This window comes from Pseudopipra pipra, chromosome 1 (genome assembly GCF_036250125.1).
Source record: "Pseudopipra pipra isolate bDixPip1 chromosome 1, bDixPip1.hap1, whole genome shotgun sequence".
Lineage (NCBI taxonomy): Eukaryota > Metazoa > Chordata > Aves > Passeriformes > Pipridae > Pseudopipra > Pseudopipra pipra.
Window position 1 is genome coordinate 66,919,475 of NC_087549.1, and position 14,866 is coordinate 66,934,340.

Below are 14,866 nucleotides of genomic sequence, written 5' to 3' on the forward strand. Positions count from 1 at the left end.
TTTGTGCTTTTGACTTCGATGACCCAGTCATCATCACTTTGTATAAGAAGAAAGGAGTTAAATCAGACTGTTCAATTACCATGGTATCACTCTGCTCTCCATTGCTGGCAAAATCCTGGCAAGAATACTTTTGAACAGACTAATACCCACTATAGCAGAAGAAATTCTACCTGAAAGCCAATGTGGTTTCAGAGCCAACAGGAGTACCACAGACATGGTATTTGCTCTCAGACAACTGCAAGAGAAATGTAGGGAACAGAACAAAGGTCTCTATGTAACCTTTGTTGATCTCACCAAGGCTTTCGATACTGTGAGCAGAAAAGGTCTGTGGCAGATTTTGGAATGCTTAGGTTGTCCCCTCAAGCTCCTTAAAATGATCATCTCACTCCATGAGGATCAGCACGGCCAAGTCAGATATGGCAATGCACTTTCTGAGCCCTTTCTAATAACCAGTGGTTTGAAACAAGGCTGCGTTCTCGCACCAACCCTATTCACAGTCTTCTTCAGCATGGTGCTCCAAAGGGCCATGACAGACCTCAATGATCAGGACGATATCTACATTTGATACCATACTGACGGAAGCCTTTTCAACCTAAGGGAACTGAAGGCCCACACTAAGACCTTAAACCATCTTGTCTGGGAGCTGCTTTATGCTGATGATGCTGCCCTTCTCACCCACACAGAAGCAGCTCTGCAGCGTTTAACATCCTGCTTTGCAGAGACTGCTGAGCTCTTTGGGCTGGAAGTCAGCTTAAAGAAGGCAGAAGTTCTCTGTCAACCTGCACCTCAGGAAGTCTTCCATCATCCCCATATCACCATTGGCGAATCAGAGCTCAGATCAGTCCAGCAGTTTAATTACCTAGGCAGCCTCATCTCCTCGGACGGTAAGATTGATGGAGAGATAGACAACATGTTAGTAAAGGCTTATAGTGCTTTTGGAAAGCTTCATAAAAGAGTTTGGCAAAATAAACACTTGAAGAAAAGTACAGAGATCAGTGTTTACAGAGCCATTGTGCTGTCTACTCTTCTATATGGATCCGAATCATGGGTCATCTACCGCCACCACCTGCGTCTCCTAGAATGCTTCCATCAACGCTGTCTCCGTACAATCCTAAACATCCACTGGTCAGATTATGTGACTAACACGTCTGTTCTAGAACAAGCAGCAGTCACAAGTATTGAGGCTGTGTTGCTGAGAACACAGCTGCGCTGGGCAGGACACGTCTCCAGGATGAAGGACCACTGCCTCCCTAAGATCTTGCTTTATGGTGAACTTGCCACTAGCTGCTGCAAGAGAGGAGCCCTGAAGAGAAGATACAAGGACTCCCTGAAACAACATCTCAGCCTTGGCCATATTGATCAACATAACTGGTCTACCCTGGCTTCAAGTCGGGTGGTCTGCAGACACACCATCTATAACACTGCTGATGCTTTTGAGAACACGCAGGATCACTCTCAAGGAGAAAAGACAACGCAGAAAGAATCGTGCCTTGCAGAATATACCACCTAAGGAGTCTTTCTGCTGTGCCTTTTGCAACCGGACATGCCTGACTCGTATTGGCCTTTTTAGCCACAGCGTGCTTGTAACAAATGTAGGTAGAGCCCTTCCCAAATCTTCATTCGCGAAGCCTAGCCATGATTAGGGAGGGAAGTAAATGATGGCATCTACAGTTCCAAATGGGATAAGTGGTATGAACACCTGCTGAGGGGGCCTCAAAAAGCCACTGCTGGTTACAGGACTTGGGTGGTAGGGTTATGGTTTCCTGTATTAAGAGGAGTGTTCAGGGCAGAGTTATTTACCTTTGCTGAAGTGCAAGGCCAAAAGCTCTTCCTTGCCTTTTTTGGGGGGGTGGTGGGGGTTTGTTTATACTAGCTCAAGCTGGGCAGAGAGTAGAGCTTAGACAGTTTCAAGGCACAAGCTTTTATCTTACCCAGCACCCTGTGTAAAAAGGTTCCAGGCATTAACAGACTTCCTTGATCTGTTTTGGACTTGTGACTGGCTCTTTTCATTTGCATAGCAATTAATGCATAGCCTGCATGGCCTTCTGCTTAGTGCCAGCTCAGCCACACAGTGGCAATTGCAGGACTGGGAGATTAAAGTTGTGTAAACTCTTTGAGTCACTAAGCCTTTGTCTTTAGTATGTATTGTTAACTGCTAAACATCTTTAAGCCTTATAAATAAGGGAGCACAAAATAGTCTTTGAATAGTGGAGATTGCTTCTATGTGCTGCAAGGCCAGCAGCTTTTGAGTGCACTATGTTTCCTGCAGTTCTGTAACTTTGCCAAAGATTCAGGACAAGCAGTGTTGATAGCTGTGATTTAGAAAAGAAGGTCATGATTAGAGCTTATCTGCTTTGAAAGAGAAAAAAGACTTTGTTTGAACAGCTAATTTTTAATACAAAAACCCCCATAAAGCTGTGAAAAGCAAGATGTCAGCAGTAATGCAGAAAATACTGTAAAGTCTATTCTGTGAACTCTGCATTAGTTTGTATCTTGAGGTCTTTGAAGACATCCATGAATAGAAGGATGTAGATAATAATGTGTAGCTTATTCTAAAACAAAGCTTAGTGTACTATTGTATTTTGAATTATTTGCTATTAACTTCAGAAGTAGAAATACTGTAATGCAAGAAAATAATTTCTTGTTCAGCTAATGGTTACAGAACTTCAACAGAGATGTAGTGCTCGGGCTGATTTAAGAGTGTCACTGTGATGCAGGAGGTCTCTGCAGTGGTTTAGAGAAAATATGAAGCTTATTGGGTTTTTAGTTAATTTTACTACAATGTGTATGTTCTAGCAAAGTAGGAAGCCTTGAAAGCTTTAGTTGAGGTTCAGAATAGCAATAATACTGTCTTGTGAGACCATAATATTGAAGTTTAGCTGCCATGAGGAAGTATTTTATTGATCTTTGCAGAAATTGGTTATGTGCGACATATTCTATGGTTGGTTTGGGTACTTGACATTTATTTTTGGCTGCTGGTAGCTAATTCTTATTCATTTTCTGTCCAGGAGTGTCCTATCTTTGTCTCTTACTCCAAAACATTTTAAGAAAGAGGGTTTCTGTGGTTAACAGATCCTTGTGAGCTCCATATTTTAGGATTTTCTCAAGATATAGATATCTCCATTTCTACAGTTGCATTCTTTGTTCTAGTGTTCCATCATGTGATAGGAAAACATGGATACCCTCCCAGCCCCCTTCTATTTTACAGGAATTCGTAACAGAAGGATTGCCCATGTCGATTCGCTTGGAATTTGCTTGTTTCCTTCATGATTTTGTTCCTGTTCACAAGAACAATTACAGAGTAATTCAGGGAAAGAAGTTTTAAGATAAGTCTTCAAATTTTTTTTTATTTTTTTTTTTTTTAGTGTGTGCAAATAAGCCTCTGTAATCCTTGGGAATGCATGGAAGCAAAAGAATTAAAATGCCACTTTTCTCACACGTGTCTCTTTCAGTGATCCTCTAAGTTGTTTAAGTCCTTTATGTCTGATCTCTAATGTCACAAAGGCCCCTTGGCTTAAAGAATGTCATATGGAACAGCCTTTCCCAGCTGTGCTCTACAGCCATTCTGAGGATGTGTGTATGCACCCAATGTATCAGGCATGTTAGGAAGCACTGGATTTACACGTGTGTACAGCAAGACTGTTGTGTGAGGACAGCCTGTGCTTCCTGCAAGTGCCCATGGCTATGGTGGGGACCAGAGTTCTCTGGAGAGATGAGAGCCAGGACCAACCTGCCGTGAATTGTCCTGGCAAGTGCTGTTTTCATCTGAATTTCTTAATATTGACCAACTACTAAATTAGGTTTTGACTCACTTGTTGCAAGAGGTGAGAAGACAATGGAGGAGATCAGTGTGTAGAAGCTAAAATAGGCTTTCATGAAAGCAATTGCAAGTATAAAAACAGAAGGAAAAAAACATGGCAAGAACTGTTTCCCGGACTGAGCCTAACCAGCAGCAGTGTGTCAGGACGCACTGATCCGGACACCAAGATCCTCGCCTCTGTGGAAAGTAGTCTTGTGACCAGGTTTTTCTGGGACAGTCGGGATCAGATATGACTCACGACAAAGGATTTCAATAGTGCAGTGGGTCGAGGGTGAAGCAAGCTGGACAACGAAGAATAGTATGGGTGCCTTTGTTTCCTCTACCCATCAAGAATGAGATTCCTGGATGTTCCAGCAAGTCAGGGCCTTGTAGGGACTTGGTGTTTCATGACTGCTGCTGCTGTATCTGTCTGAATTTTCTTTTAAAGGCTCATTGTCATTCACATCAGGTTTTTTCAACTGCTTGGTTTTAATATTACTGCTGTGACTTCTTAAGATATGAGGGATGTGGAAAAATGAGCAGTTCAAACCAGTCAATTAACATCGTAGTGTGATGTCTGGGAGTCTTTTTCCTTATGTACTTCTCAGTAGTCTAATAACAAGTGTTCATTAGGCAGAACAAAACAGGGACAAGCCTTACTGTTCAATATACTGGATGTGGGGAAGAAGGGAGACTGGTAAATATTTTGATAATACCAAGTGTTTCCTTTTCTGCTTCTGGTAGAATCATACTATTTTCCCATGAATAAATTGTGAAATTCATCTGTGACTCAGTTTCCCCTCCCTGAATCTTCCTTATTCTCTGGATGATGAGAACTTTGAGACTGGGGTTGTGGCAGGATATGTGTCTGTGAATTGTAGCCCAGAGCAACAAATACCAGTCACAGATGGAGGGTCCCAAGGGCTGTACAATATCCTGTAGCAGTCAAGGCTTCAGTTTCTAATAGTTACAGTGTTACGAATGCCTGTGCAGTAACTGGACAAAGGCAATGTGGCTGACTCTGTAGCGATGCAGAACACCTGATGAACGTGGAAGACACCCAGATGTGGCTGATCAAGGCTGTATTGCAGTCTATGAACACTTGTTAGGAGACTCCAAAACACTTAAGAATTCCCAGAGCACCTCCAGTTTTTAGTCTTCCAGTAGCACTTGCTGTTTCAGGAAGTTTGAGGACCTTTTTTCTGACACAGACTTGAGAAGCAGCCATTCAGGGCAGGTGGTTGTGACACTGTCTATCAGTGATGCTTCTGCACCTCTCTCCTAAGTGTAAAGGAGTCAAGCCTCAGTCTATCCAGGACAGCAGACAGTTTTTGCTGATTTCTTTTGTCTTTGTGTATGGTTGGAGCATAAGCCAAAGTGATTTTCTTAGTTTTCTTCCTCAGATTTAATCAGGTTTGTTTCCCATTTGTTACAAGTACTTCCAGTTTATTTTTGACTGTTTGCACACAGGCTTCAAATTAAAGGTAACTTGCTTTTAATTGCTAGAATTGATCTGGAGTGGCATCGGCTTTCATTGTCTGTAGAGTAAATCTAGTGAGAATTATGCTAAACAAGGCAAGGTTGTTTTTATATAATTTATTTAATTTATATAATTTTTATATAATTTTTTTTGTCACATCATGTGTATGAAGCAAAATATTCTTTAGTTGTCACATGTATATGAATTAGGATAGAATAATGGTCCTGAAGCTTGTCCATATAGCTTAGTGTAGTTTATCTGGACTACAGTTAAACCCCATTATGTATCTGGATGCTTCTGGGCTGACTCCATGCTCACTCAGACTGGGACAGGCTAGGCTTTCATGAATACCACGATATTTGACTGGAGGTCTGAGATAGGGCTGGTTAGACTATTAAGGCCTACCAGTGCCCTCAGGGCTCTGGAGTTAGCATCTATGGCCTTGTATTTCCCCAGATCACAATTGTGCCAGAGCTTTCTTATCACAGCTGCGTCTGCCCTTCTGCCACTGGACAGCATTGCTTGCATGTCTCACTGTTTCTAACTTGTGGAAGGTGGCTGCCTTCCTTTACAGGGCAAGAGAGAATGTGGTGTGAGAACTGCTGCTTTCATGCCTATATGGCTGGTAACATGGATAGTGTCAGTTGAAGGGGACTGATGGAAGTCAACTGGCCTGACTTGTTCAGTGCAGAGACAACTTAGAAAACTGATACAATTTTGCTCTATGATCGGGTTTGTCCTCACACGTCCAATGTTGTTGATGTGGTACTGTGCCACTGTGCCTGGGCTCCATTCAACAAGATGCTGACAGCAGTATCCAAAGAGGGTTTAAAACAAGATTGACCCACTGAGCTTGAAACTCTTGTAGAAAGATCGTGCCAGTATTTTATGAAAAGTTGGTCTCATCTGAGTCCAAACACAAACTGCTCACCTCAGTAACCCCGGCTTGGTCTTGTGATATGAATGCTACCTGAGTAGGAAGTGCATTCCCTTTTTTTCTTTTTATCTTCAAGTCAGGTAGATGAGATTGCAGAGCAGCATCCTGAAAAATGCCTGCAAGTCTTGTCAGTTGAAGGGGGTGTCTGTGTCCAAGCTCCTTCTCATAGCAGCTTCAGCTGTATCTGATATCTCTGGGCTTTGTTTAATCATATTTGATACCCTCAAGGATGGTGGCTCCACAGTCCTTTTGGGCACTTGTGCTTTGTCTGAGAAGCCTCATAGTGACAGTCTTTTTATCTAGCTGTGACTTTTCCTGGATCTGGTGCCACTCATCCTTCTGCCATGGAATACCTCAGAGAAGTGTTGATCTTGTCTTCTCTACAACCTTTCCATAGGCAGCTGAAGTCACCAGTCAGGTGAGCCTTCCTTTTCAAGAGGAGCATAACTTTCTAGGAGAGATCAGGGAAAATTAGATGAGTGTAGAGAACAATATTTTTGTTGTTTTCAGTTGTGAACTTTTGGGTTCATTTGGTTTTCTGTTACTACTATAATAATATTTAAAAGGTCACCTGCAGAAAAAAAAAGAGGAAAGGGCTTTTGCTCCTTTGTTCTTGTTTAACTCTGTGAGTGTAGAGAAGTTTCCAGACTGTGGTTTGGTGGGTAGGGTTTTTATTGACTTGTTTTTTGTCAATTCCTTCCTCCTATATGATACATACATTTTTAACTTCTTTGCTTTAGAAGATCATGTGGGCAAAGAGCTTGGTAGGAGTCAGGTGCCTAGGAAAACAGAAAGCAAGAAAACAGTTGAAGGGATAATTGACTTTTGGTTTTAAAGGTGCCAACTTTTGTTTAGCACACCTTCTTTTTGGAACTTGAGCATTGAGCATGGCTCTCCTTCTTGTACCTCCAGGTATGGCATGAGAAAGCATTTAAGCAATATTTCTCAGAGAGCAAATAAAGCTTCCAGTAAAAATGGGCTTTCTCTTACTGATAGTTAAATATATAAATAAGCATAAGGGAGAACTGTCTATTCAAGATGTCCTTCATGCATTTTAAACTAGCAAAGAAAGCCAAGCAAAAAGGGTCAAATGCAATTTTTTTCCTTTTCAGGTCACCTTTGAGGGCTGTATAAATCAAGACAAGGAGTTTTCATTCTTTTAGGAAGCAAATAGAGAGGCGGTGGAATTTGCAAAGATCAGGTGTGTGATGGGTTTGTGTTGGCCTGTGGTAATCCTCCTTTCAGTCTTCATTTGGCACTCACTGTCGTTCTTACATAGAGTGCTCTAGCAGCTGTAGTTTATCTGCTATATTTTGACACAAATACATCTTCCCTTGCTGCATGTCTGTTCTGAGAAAATACTGGCTGGTACCACTTAGGAAGTGTTGAGGTACTTATTTTTTCTTCTTCACTTGGATAAAATGAGTGATCAACAGGAGAGCATGCTGAGATAAATACGTACTTCCAGTATTTTAAGAAATCTTTTTTTTATATGGTGTTTCTTTCGTGTGAAATTTATTGGAGCATATTTTCAACATATGAATCCCAATCAGTGGCTACTGTGTTACATCAGTCAATACTATAGGAAACATTAATCATTTGGTAGAGCAAAGAAATTTTACTGAGTTTACAGAGGAATAAATGGAAGCTAATCCAGCATTTGACCTTCCAGTTTACCTGACAGAATTAGAGGTGATAATAGTCTCTAAAGGAGTCAGTGGTCTCTACAGCTTCCTGAGGATGGGAAAAGGAGAGGGAGGTGCTGAGCTCTTCTCCCTAGTATTCAGTGACAGGACATGTGGGAATGATTCAAAGCTGCACCAGGGGAAGTTTAGACTAGATATCAGGAAGCATTTGTTTGCTGAGAGGATTGTCGAACAGGCTTTTTAGAGAGGTGATTGTTGCCGCAAGCCTGTCAGTGTTTAAGAGACGCTGGGACAATGCCCTTAATAACATGAAGTGGTCAGGCAGGTGGATTAGATGGTCATTGTAGGTCACTTACAACTGAACTACTCGTTCTATTCTAAAATAATCATAGTCTTGATTACCTGCAGTTTGACCGGGTTAGGGGCTTTTTTCCCCTAGTGTGGGCAAAGTAGCTTAGAAACTGTCTTCCTATCATAACACAGTCTTGAAGCAATTAATCCTTTTCTTCCTTCTTTTTCTGCACTGATACTTGCAAGTCCAAAGTGGATATAGGAAATGTGGTATTGTATAGTTGAAATGAGTGTGGTCAATCTTGGTCCTATGCTGTGAGATCCATAGTTAAGTCTCTTTAATGAGTCCAGATCTTGAAATGATGTACAGTTGTTTAGCCAGAGCACAAGATAGGCAGAGCTACAGTCTTAGGTGCTGAGAGAGCAAAAGTCTCCTCTGGTTTTACTTAGCTTCCTGTGAGACTTCAGAATTCATTGCTTTTACTTCCCTGTTACTGAGTTAGCAAGCAATATGTAGCCAAGCCCAAACCCATTTTTGGCTTTAACTCGAGTGCTATGAATTTTTTTCAGCTCAGAGGGACATTTGGGAAGCAGGTATGATATACAGTGTGAAGAAGCCCTCTGATATTATCTGAGGCAAAGAAGTGTTGAAATTTAGGCTGATTTTCAGAGAAATTGCACAAAATATCTGATTTTGTGCAATTTGACAAATCTGCATGAAAACTGCCAGGTCTAGGAACTCTGTGCCAATAATGCTGCCAGTCCATGCCCTACCTCTCTGTTTGTATTTTGTGATCTGTGTGGTGGTGCATCACACACAGCCATGACGTGCAGTGTGGGATGGGGTAAAACAGCAGCTCACTCTTGTTTCTGAAGAGAGGTGAGTTTAATGCTTGCTGTATTTTATCTCCTGTAGCTGTCTGCCCCTGGCTGCTTGGCTACAGAGAGTGAGGATAGCTTCCTGTCCAGGCTGTAGTCTCATTTAACGGTCTGCGCAAGTAGTTCCTGGAGTCTTGTTAGTTATTTTTAAACCCTGTTTGAAGTATTTACGGTTGCAAATAATCAGTTTGAAACTTGCTCTTATTTGAGTTTTAATACACCTAGAACACCACATTCCAAGAAAGGGACTATCAACTGTTATTTCATTGGAAATTATTGTGGTTCAGGTTGTGCTGTTCTTGTTCCAGAACACAGTGCTAACAGGAGTCACAGGTGAAATGTTACTGGAGGATTTTGGGGCTGTATTTTAAATGTTATTTATGTTTGGTTTTTTTTAACATGAAGCTAAACTTTTCTTCTAATGAAATCAGTATATTTGCCTTTGAGTGGTTTATCTTTAGCCTAAATAAGTACTGAGCAGAAAGACATTTTTGTAGCTAGGTATTTAAAGAATAAAAAATTAATCTGCCTGGAGGTGTGAAAGTAATAGACTTGTATAATTTCAGTAAAAAATAAAAGCAAAGTTTCAATGTTGATGTTTTTCCTTATCAAAAATGTGATTTCACAAAGCTGTAATTTTTCATAAGAGAGTAAAGTAGAGACAGAGTAAATTACTTGCAACTCTAAGGAATGTATTTGTATGACCTGCTATATTGTTTTATTTCCATTTTGGTGGAGATTTCTCAGATTGTAAGGATGGATTCCTTGGCAGCCTCACCTAAGGGAGTCCTGCAAGTCTCGTGCAAATAAAACAACCTTCAGAATAATTGTTCCATTTCTCTTTCTCTTTCTATCTCTTTTGTGAAATTTATTTACCTTAAGGGGCGTAAGTTGTCAGACTTTTGATCTACACATATCTATACCTGTGATAAATAAATTTTTGCCTTGGTTTAGGACATACTTAGTAAATAAATACCAGCATTACTATCCAACAAATAATTTTTTACATTTATTTAACCATAGTAGCATGGTGTTAGTAGAATGATAAATAGTCATTCAGAGATTATCCTTTTACTGAAAGCATGATTGCTTTAATAGGAAAGAAGGAAGAAGTGTTGTTTTTTCCTAAGATTTTGTTTCATAGTACCTAGTTTATAATTTATATATATATATATAAAGATAGAACAATGTTTATTTCAAGGAAATCCAAAATTCTTTTATCACCTTATATAGCAGAAGCATTTACATTGACTTGCTTCCAATCAGATTGCAGCCTTACATAGGACATTGTGCAGAAGCAGTCAAAGATTTAAGCTAAATTTACATCAGAAAGTGTTTATTGCTACTCTTCTGTAGATGCAACTTGCACTGACAAAAGAGTGCATAAACTTTGCTGGGAAGCACATGTTTTTGTCATCATCGTTGTGTCTATTCAAGATCATTTGCCATTAGTTTAAAAATGGGGAGGAAGAGGGGAGAGGTGTGCTTCAGTGTTTCCCAAATGCTTTCAGAGAGGGTTAAGTCTTTATCCTTATCTTGAAAAAACTTGGCTATGAAGGAATGGAAGGCAGAGTCGTACAGGATCTGGAGGGTCTCCATCAGATGAGGTTGAGAGGAGGCTGAAACTTGGGGGTTTGGCCTGCTGCCCTCAGGAGCACTTGGGGAGCAGTTAAACCTGGGGACAAAAGGGTATTTTCCTTACACACTACTGCTTTGTGGCTTTGGATTTTGAGGTTTCCTCTCTGGAAGAGTGACTTCCCTGGCAGTACAGATGAATTTAAAAATCAAGCTTTCCCATGTGGAAGAAGAAAAGTTGCTAAATGTGCCAAAAAACACTTTCACAAATGGGCAGAAATTTAGAAAATAAATATGGCAGTATTTCCTTTCAAGAGATTTTTATCTGATAAATTTTATTGTAATTAGTTTGAATCAACAAAATCTTGAAATGGAACTGCTTTTAAATGTGAATTTTCTTTTTTTTAGCACTGGTTGGATCATTCAAAATTCATTAAGAAGCAAATAAAAAGTAAGTACTATGTCTCTGCCTGTTTATTTTGTTACTTCCTAAAGAATTTGAACTTAGAGTATTTGAACATGATTGTGAATGTTTAAATGTGCCCTTTAATGGAATAAATATTTCTTAGGAAATAATTTTTGTTTCATGGGTAATTGGCTGACTATCTTATATCTAAGTGCAAGAACACTTATTAAGCAGTAGCCCTTGTTAAACACATGCTGTTTGTCTGAGGCAGAGGAGGTTGCCAGGTAATTTCAGTCTGATCTGTGAAATCAGGTTGCCTGGACACAGATTGCAGTTCCTGTCACTGCTTCTGATCCAGAACAGATTTCCTGCTTTTTTTTTTTTTTTTCAGAGAGTGGAAAATATTTCATTGTGTACTGGCTAATATGGTTAAATTTTATTTTATTTTTGTTGTATATTAGAAATAAAACTAACAGAAATACCTGCTGTTTTGTGAAATGTAATTTTGAAATAGCTGCTGTTTCATCAAAGGTAGTTTTGGATGGAAGGGTTCACTTTGGCCCCTGAGTTTTCTGTGGAAATTGGCTAAGTCAGGGAAGCAGTTCCTGGATCTCTGACAATCTGGTTGCAAGCTTGAGTGGAGTACAGCATTGGCATTAATGGGTTTTGTTACTCTCCTGCAGTTGGCCAACTGAAAACATTGCTTCTGTGACATTGAAATACATTGTTTTTCAAGGAAACTGTTGACCCCCTTGCAGGAGCTCACAGAGATGGATCTTGATTATTGCTTCAATGGTGCTTTGTCTTTCTTTTTTTATAAGTATCCAAATATCTAGATGATTTTTGTAAATGGTGGAGTTCTTCAAAGGCCTTTAGGATGGTTTGCTGTCACCTCATGGTGTGTAGGTGTCAGCCTGCTAGAATACAAGGTAAAGATAGGTGCTATGGGTAGAGTTTTGGTGGTTGGTTTTCTCTCACTTTTTCATCACATTCCAGACTGCTTTACCTTAAGTGACTAAATGATTTGCAGCTATGCTTTCCATGATAGCTTTGTCCTTTTTTTGTGGAAAATCAGTGATTCTACAACACCTTCAACCAGTTTAGTTGCTTGATTTTGTCTGTTTCATCTGTGAAGGGCCTTTTTAAAAAATAAATTGACCAATCATGGATCTGAGGAGCACCTAAGAGGGAAGCAGTTTGTTGGGTGTTGTACAGATCTGTCTCACAACAGGATACTTTTCTTTCCTTGCATTTAGCAGATGCTTTATGAAGAGTTCCTCTTTCATGATGGGTGTTGCTCACTGCTCTTTTTTTCAAGTCATTATCTTGCCTATGCAGGCCTTACTAGTGGTGTCTAACTGTGAGCCTGGGGTACTATAACCTGTCTTCTAGGAGGTATCTTTGGAGACAGAATCAAAGCTCTTATTATTTGAATTTTAGCTGTATGTCATTTAGTAGAAGGATCATTAATAGGCACATGTACACTGTGTTGATGTGATGTTACAGAAGGCCTTAGAAAAGTGTGGAAAACTCATTTTTTCCAAAAATTAATATAACAGCAGGCAGTTTGGAAGATGAGGCTAAGGCAGATAAGAGTGCATTGGTCAGAGTCTCATGGTAGCTGGATAACTTTTTGTTATCTGTTTTACATAGAAAGTCAGATATAGCATTCACCTTCTCACATTAGAAAACACAATTTTTGCAACTCCACTTCATGGAATTTGCTAGCTTTCATGTGTTCATGGGTACCTTCCAGAGTTCTGTCCAGCACTTTTCACCTTATTTATCTTACCTTTTCTCATTCAAGTGTTTATATCAAAGATGGTCTACTGGTAGGGTTTCTTTTTTTTGGAGTGGTGTTTGTGCCTGGTTACAAGGAGCATCACCCTCTCCTTCCCTCTTCCTTCCATCTCCCTCTGGGCCCAGCAATAGGCAGTGTACCTGGAACTTGCTGTCGTTAACAGCATGTTGTGGGGCACACCTCTTTAGACAAAAATGTGTTTGCCAAATGGACTATTGCTTGATCAATTTGAATTATTGAGTATCATGGAGTATGTTAATTGTCTAATTTTTTTATTGCAGGCATTTTTAAATTTAAAAATATTGAATATTTCCTTCTTCGAAAAATTTGAAAAATGTAATTAGTTTGGGGTTTCTCGGGTGGTTCTTGGTTCTTCTGCCTTATCAGAACTGCAAGTAGTGTAAACCTTTTTTCTGCATTTAAATCTTTGCATGTGCAGTTGGACCTCCGTACACGTTGCATTTTCGTATTAAGTACTATTCGTCAGAACCGAACAACCTTCATGAAGAGTTTACAAGGTAGGAACTATGTGTGGTTAACTGGGTGACTGGCAGAGGGGTAAATAAGACATCTGAAGTACATAGGGGTACTGTAAGCAGGTGATCTGAACTTTCTTACTAAGAGTGGTCATTTTATCTGCCTTCTTAGGTGTTTTCCTACTGTCAGAGAAATGTAATCTTTTTTATTTGGTGCCAGAAAGCATTCACAGGCCTCTCCGAGAGTTTTAATGTCTACGAGATGCTGTGTTTTGATGCTTGAAGTTGGCAAAGAAAGGCAGCGTTGGGTAGGGGGAACCACAGCTGGGAGACAGCTGCTCTTAATACCTTTTTCCATTGTGTCCTGTGAAAATGCCAGTGCCCTGCTTTGTCCCTCTTGCTCTGAAACGTGGAGGTGGTTTAATAATCGTACAAAGGCCACAGAATTGTGGGAGTAGACAGCTTGAGTTCTTGGTTACCAGTTGATTGAATCGCTTCTGCTTCCCCATGATTCTCTGGAGCAAAAGGCATAAAGCCTGCATTGTCTAAAGTCACTTTAAGATTATCTGAAGGTCTTTCGTTTCAGTCTGGTGGGCTGTTTTCTGGAGGCCTATACCTTGCTGGGTTTGTAGCACCTGGTGTGATTTACAGGATATTCTGAAAATTGGGAAAGGAGCAGCTGGAGGAAAGGGTTTACTTATCTATTGTATCTGCTTACCTTGTGTCTTCTTTGTATAGTAGTCATCTATCTTAATGTTATTTTATCTTTTCTTTTGTTCTGTTTATCACCGTAGGGCACTTTCCATGTCTTCTAATTTGCTTGGCAATAATCAGTGTACTCCCAATCAGCCCAAGGTGTTTAAAGATGGTTGATTGTTGTAGTTCATGTGCCTGAGATGTTTACATTAAACTTACGCCTGCAGGCCTATGATTACTGTTGCCTTTGCTATCTGCTGTGTTGACCATGTTTTTTTTCACTGCCTGAGACAAGATTAAAGAGCTAATTGTCACCACCTTATGATATAGACATAGAGTCTTTATATCCATTATAAATTTAATGCAGCAGTGTTAATTCACCAGAAGGGCATATTCCTATACAATGTATAATTAACTTACAGAAATCCCTGCCACGTATGTAACTGAGTATAAGATCTTAAGAGAATCAAAAAACCCAGATAATTTTTGGACATCTCTAATGAGAAAATGCAGTTAAATTAGTAGGAATAATATATGTTTTCTGGAAATTGGCGTAAGTCTTCGTACATCTGAGTGCATGTCTGACAAGTATTACATTTTCCCTGTGATCAAATTATTCCATTACTGTCTACCACAACATTTCTTGCTCAATCCTCTGAAGCATATGATCCTAGTCACTGTGAGATTGGGTTTCTGAGCTATGTGATCATTGCTGTGATCGAGTAAGACATTTTGTCTGAAAGTATTAACCTCTGATGCTTTGTGATCTAATTATTGCTGAAAGGTGACATTTCAGAAGACTATTTTAATTAGAAAAACACTTTAGTCAGCTAAATATTCAGTGTAGTGAACAATTTTTTTAATTACAAGCTTGACAGAA

The 14,866-nt window shown here is 39.8% G+C and overlaps 1 protein-coding gene across 5 annotated transcripts in view; it reads left to right on the plus strand.

Moving 5' to 3' along the window:
- The window catches only part of EPB41L4B (erythrocyte membrane protein band 4.1 like 4B), a 172,557-nt gene that overhangs the window by 54,072 nt on the left and 103,619 nt on the right, over window positions 1-14,866 (plus strand). For all 5 annotated transcript variants that reach the window (XR_010431668.1, XM_064660011.1, XM_064659999.1 and 2 more), the window contains exons 3-4: window positions 11,016-11,058; window positions 13,254-13,332. Coding sequence is in view for 4 of the 5 variants with exons in the window: in XM_064660011.1 (XP_064516081.1) it covers window positions 11,016-11,058; window positions 13,254-13,332 (122 nt within the window). In the remaining variant the exon portion in view is untranslated. The remainder of the gene's footprint in view (window positions 1-11,015; window positions 11,059-13,253; window positions 13,333-14,866) is intronic.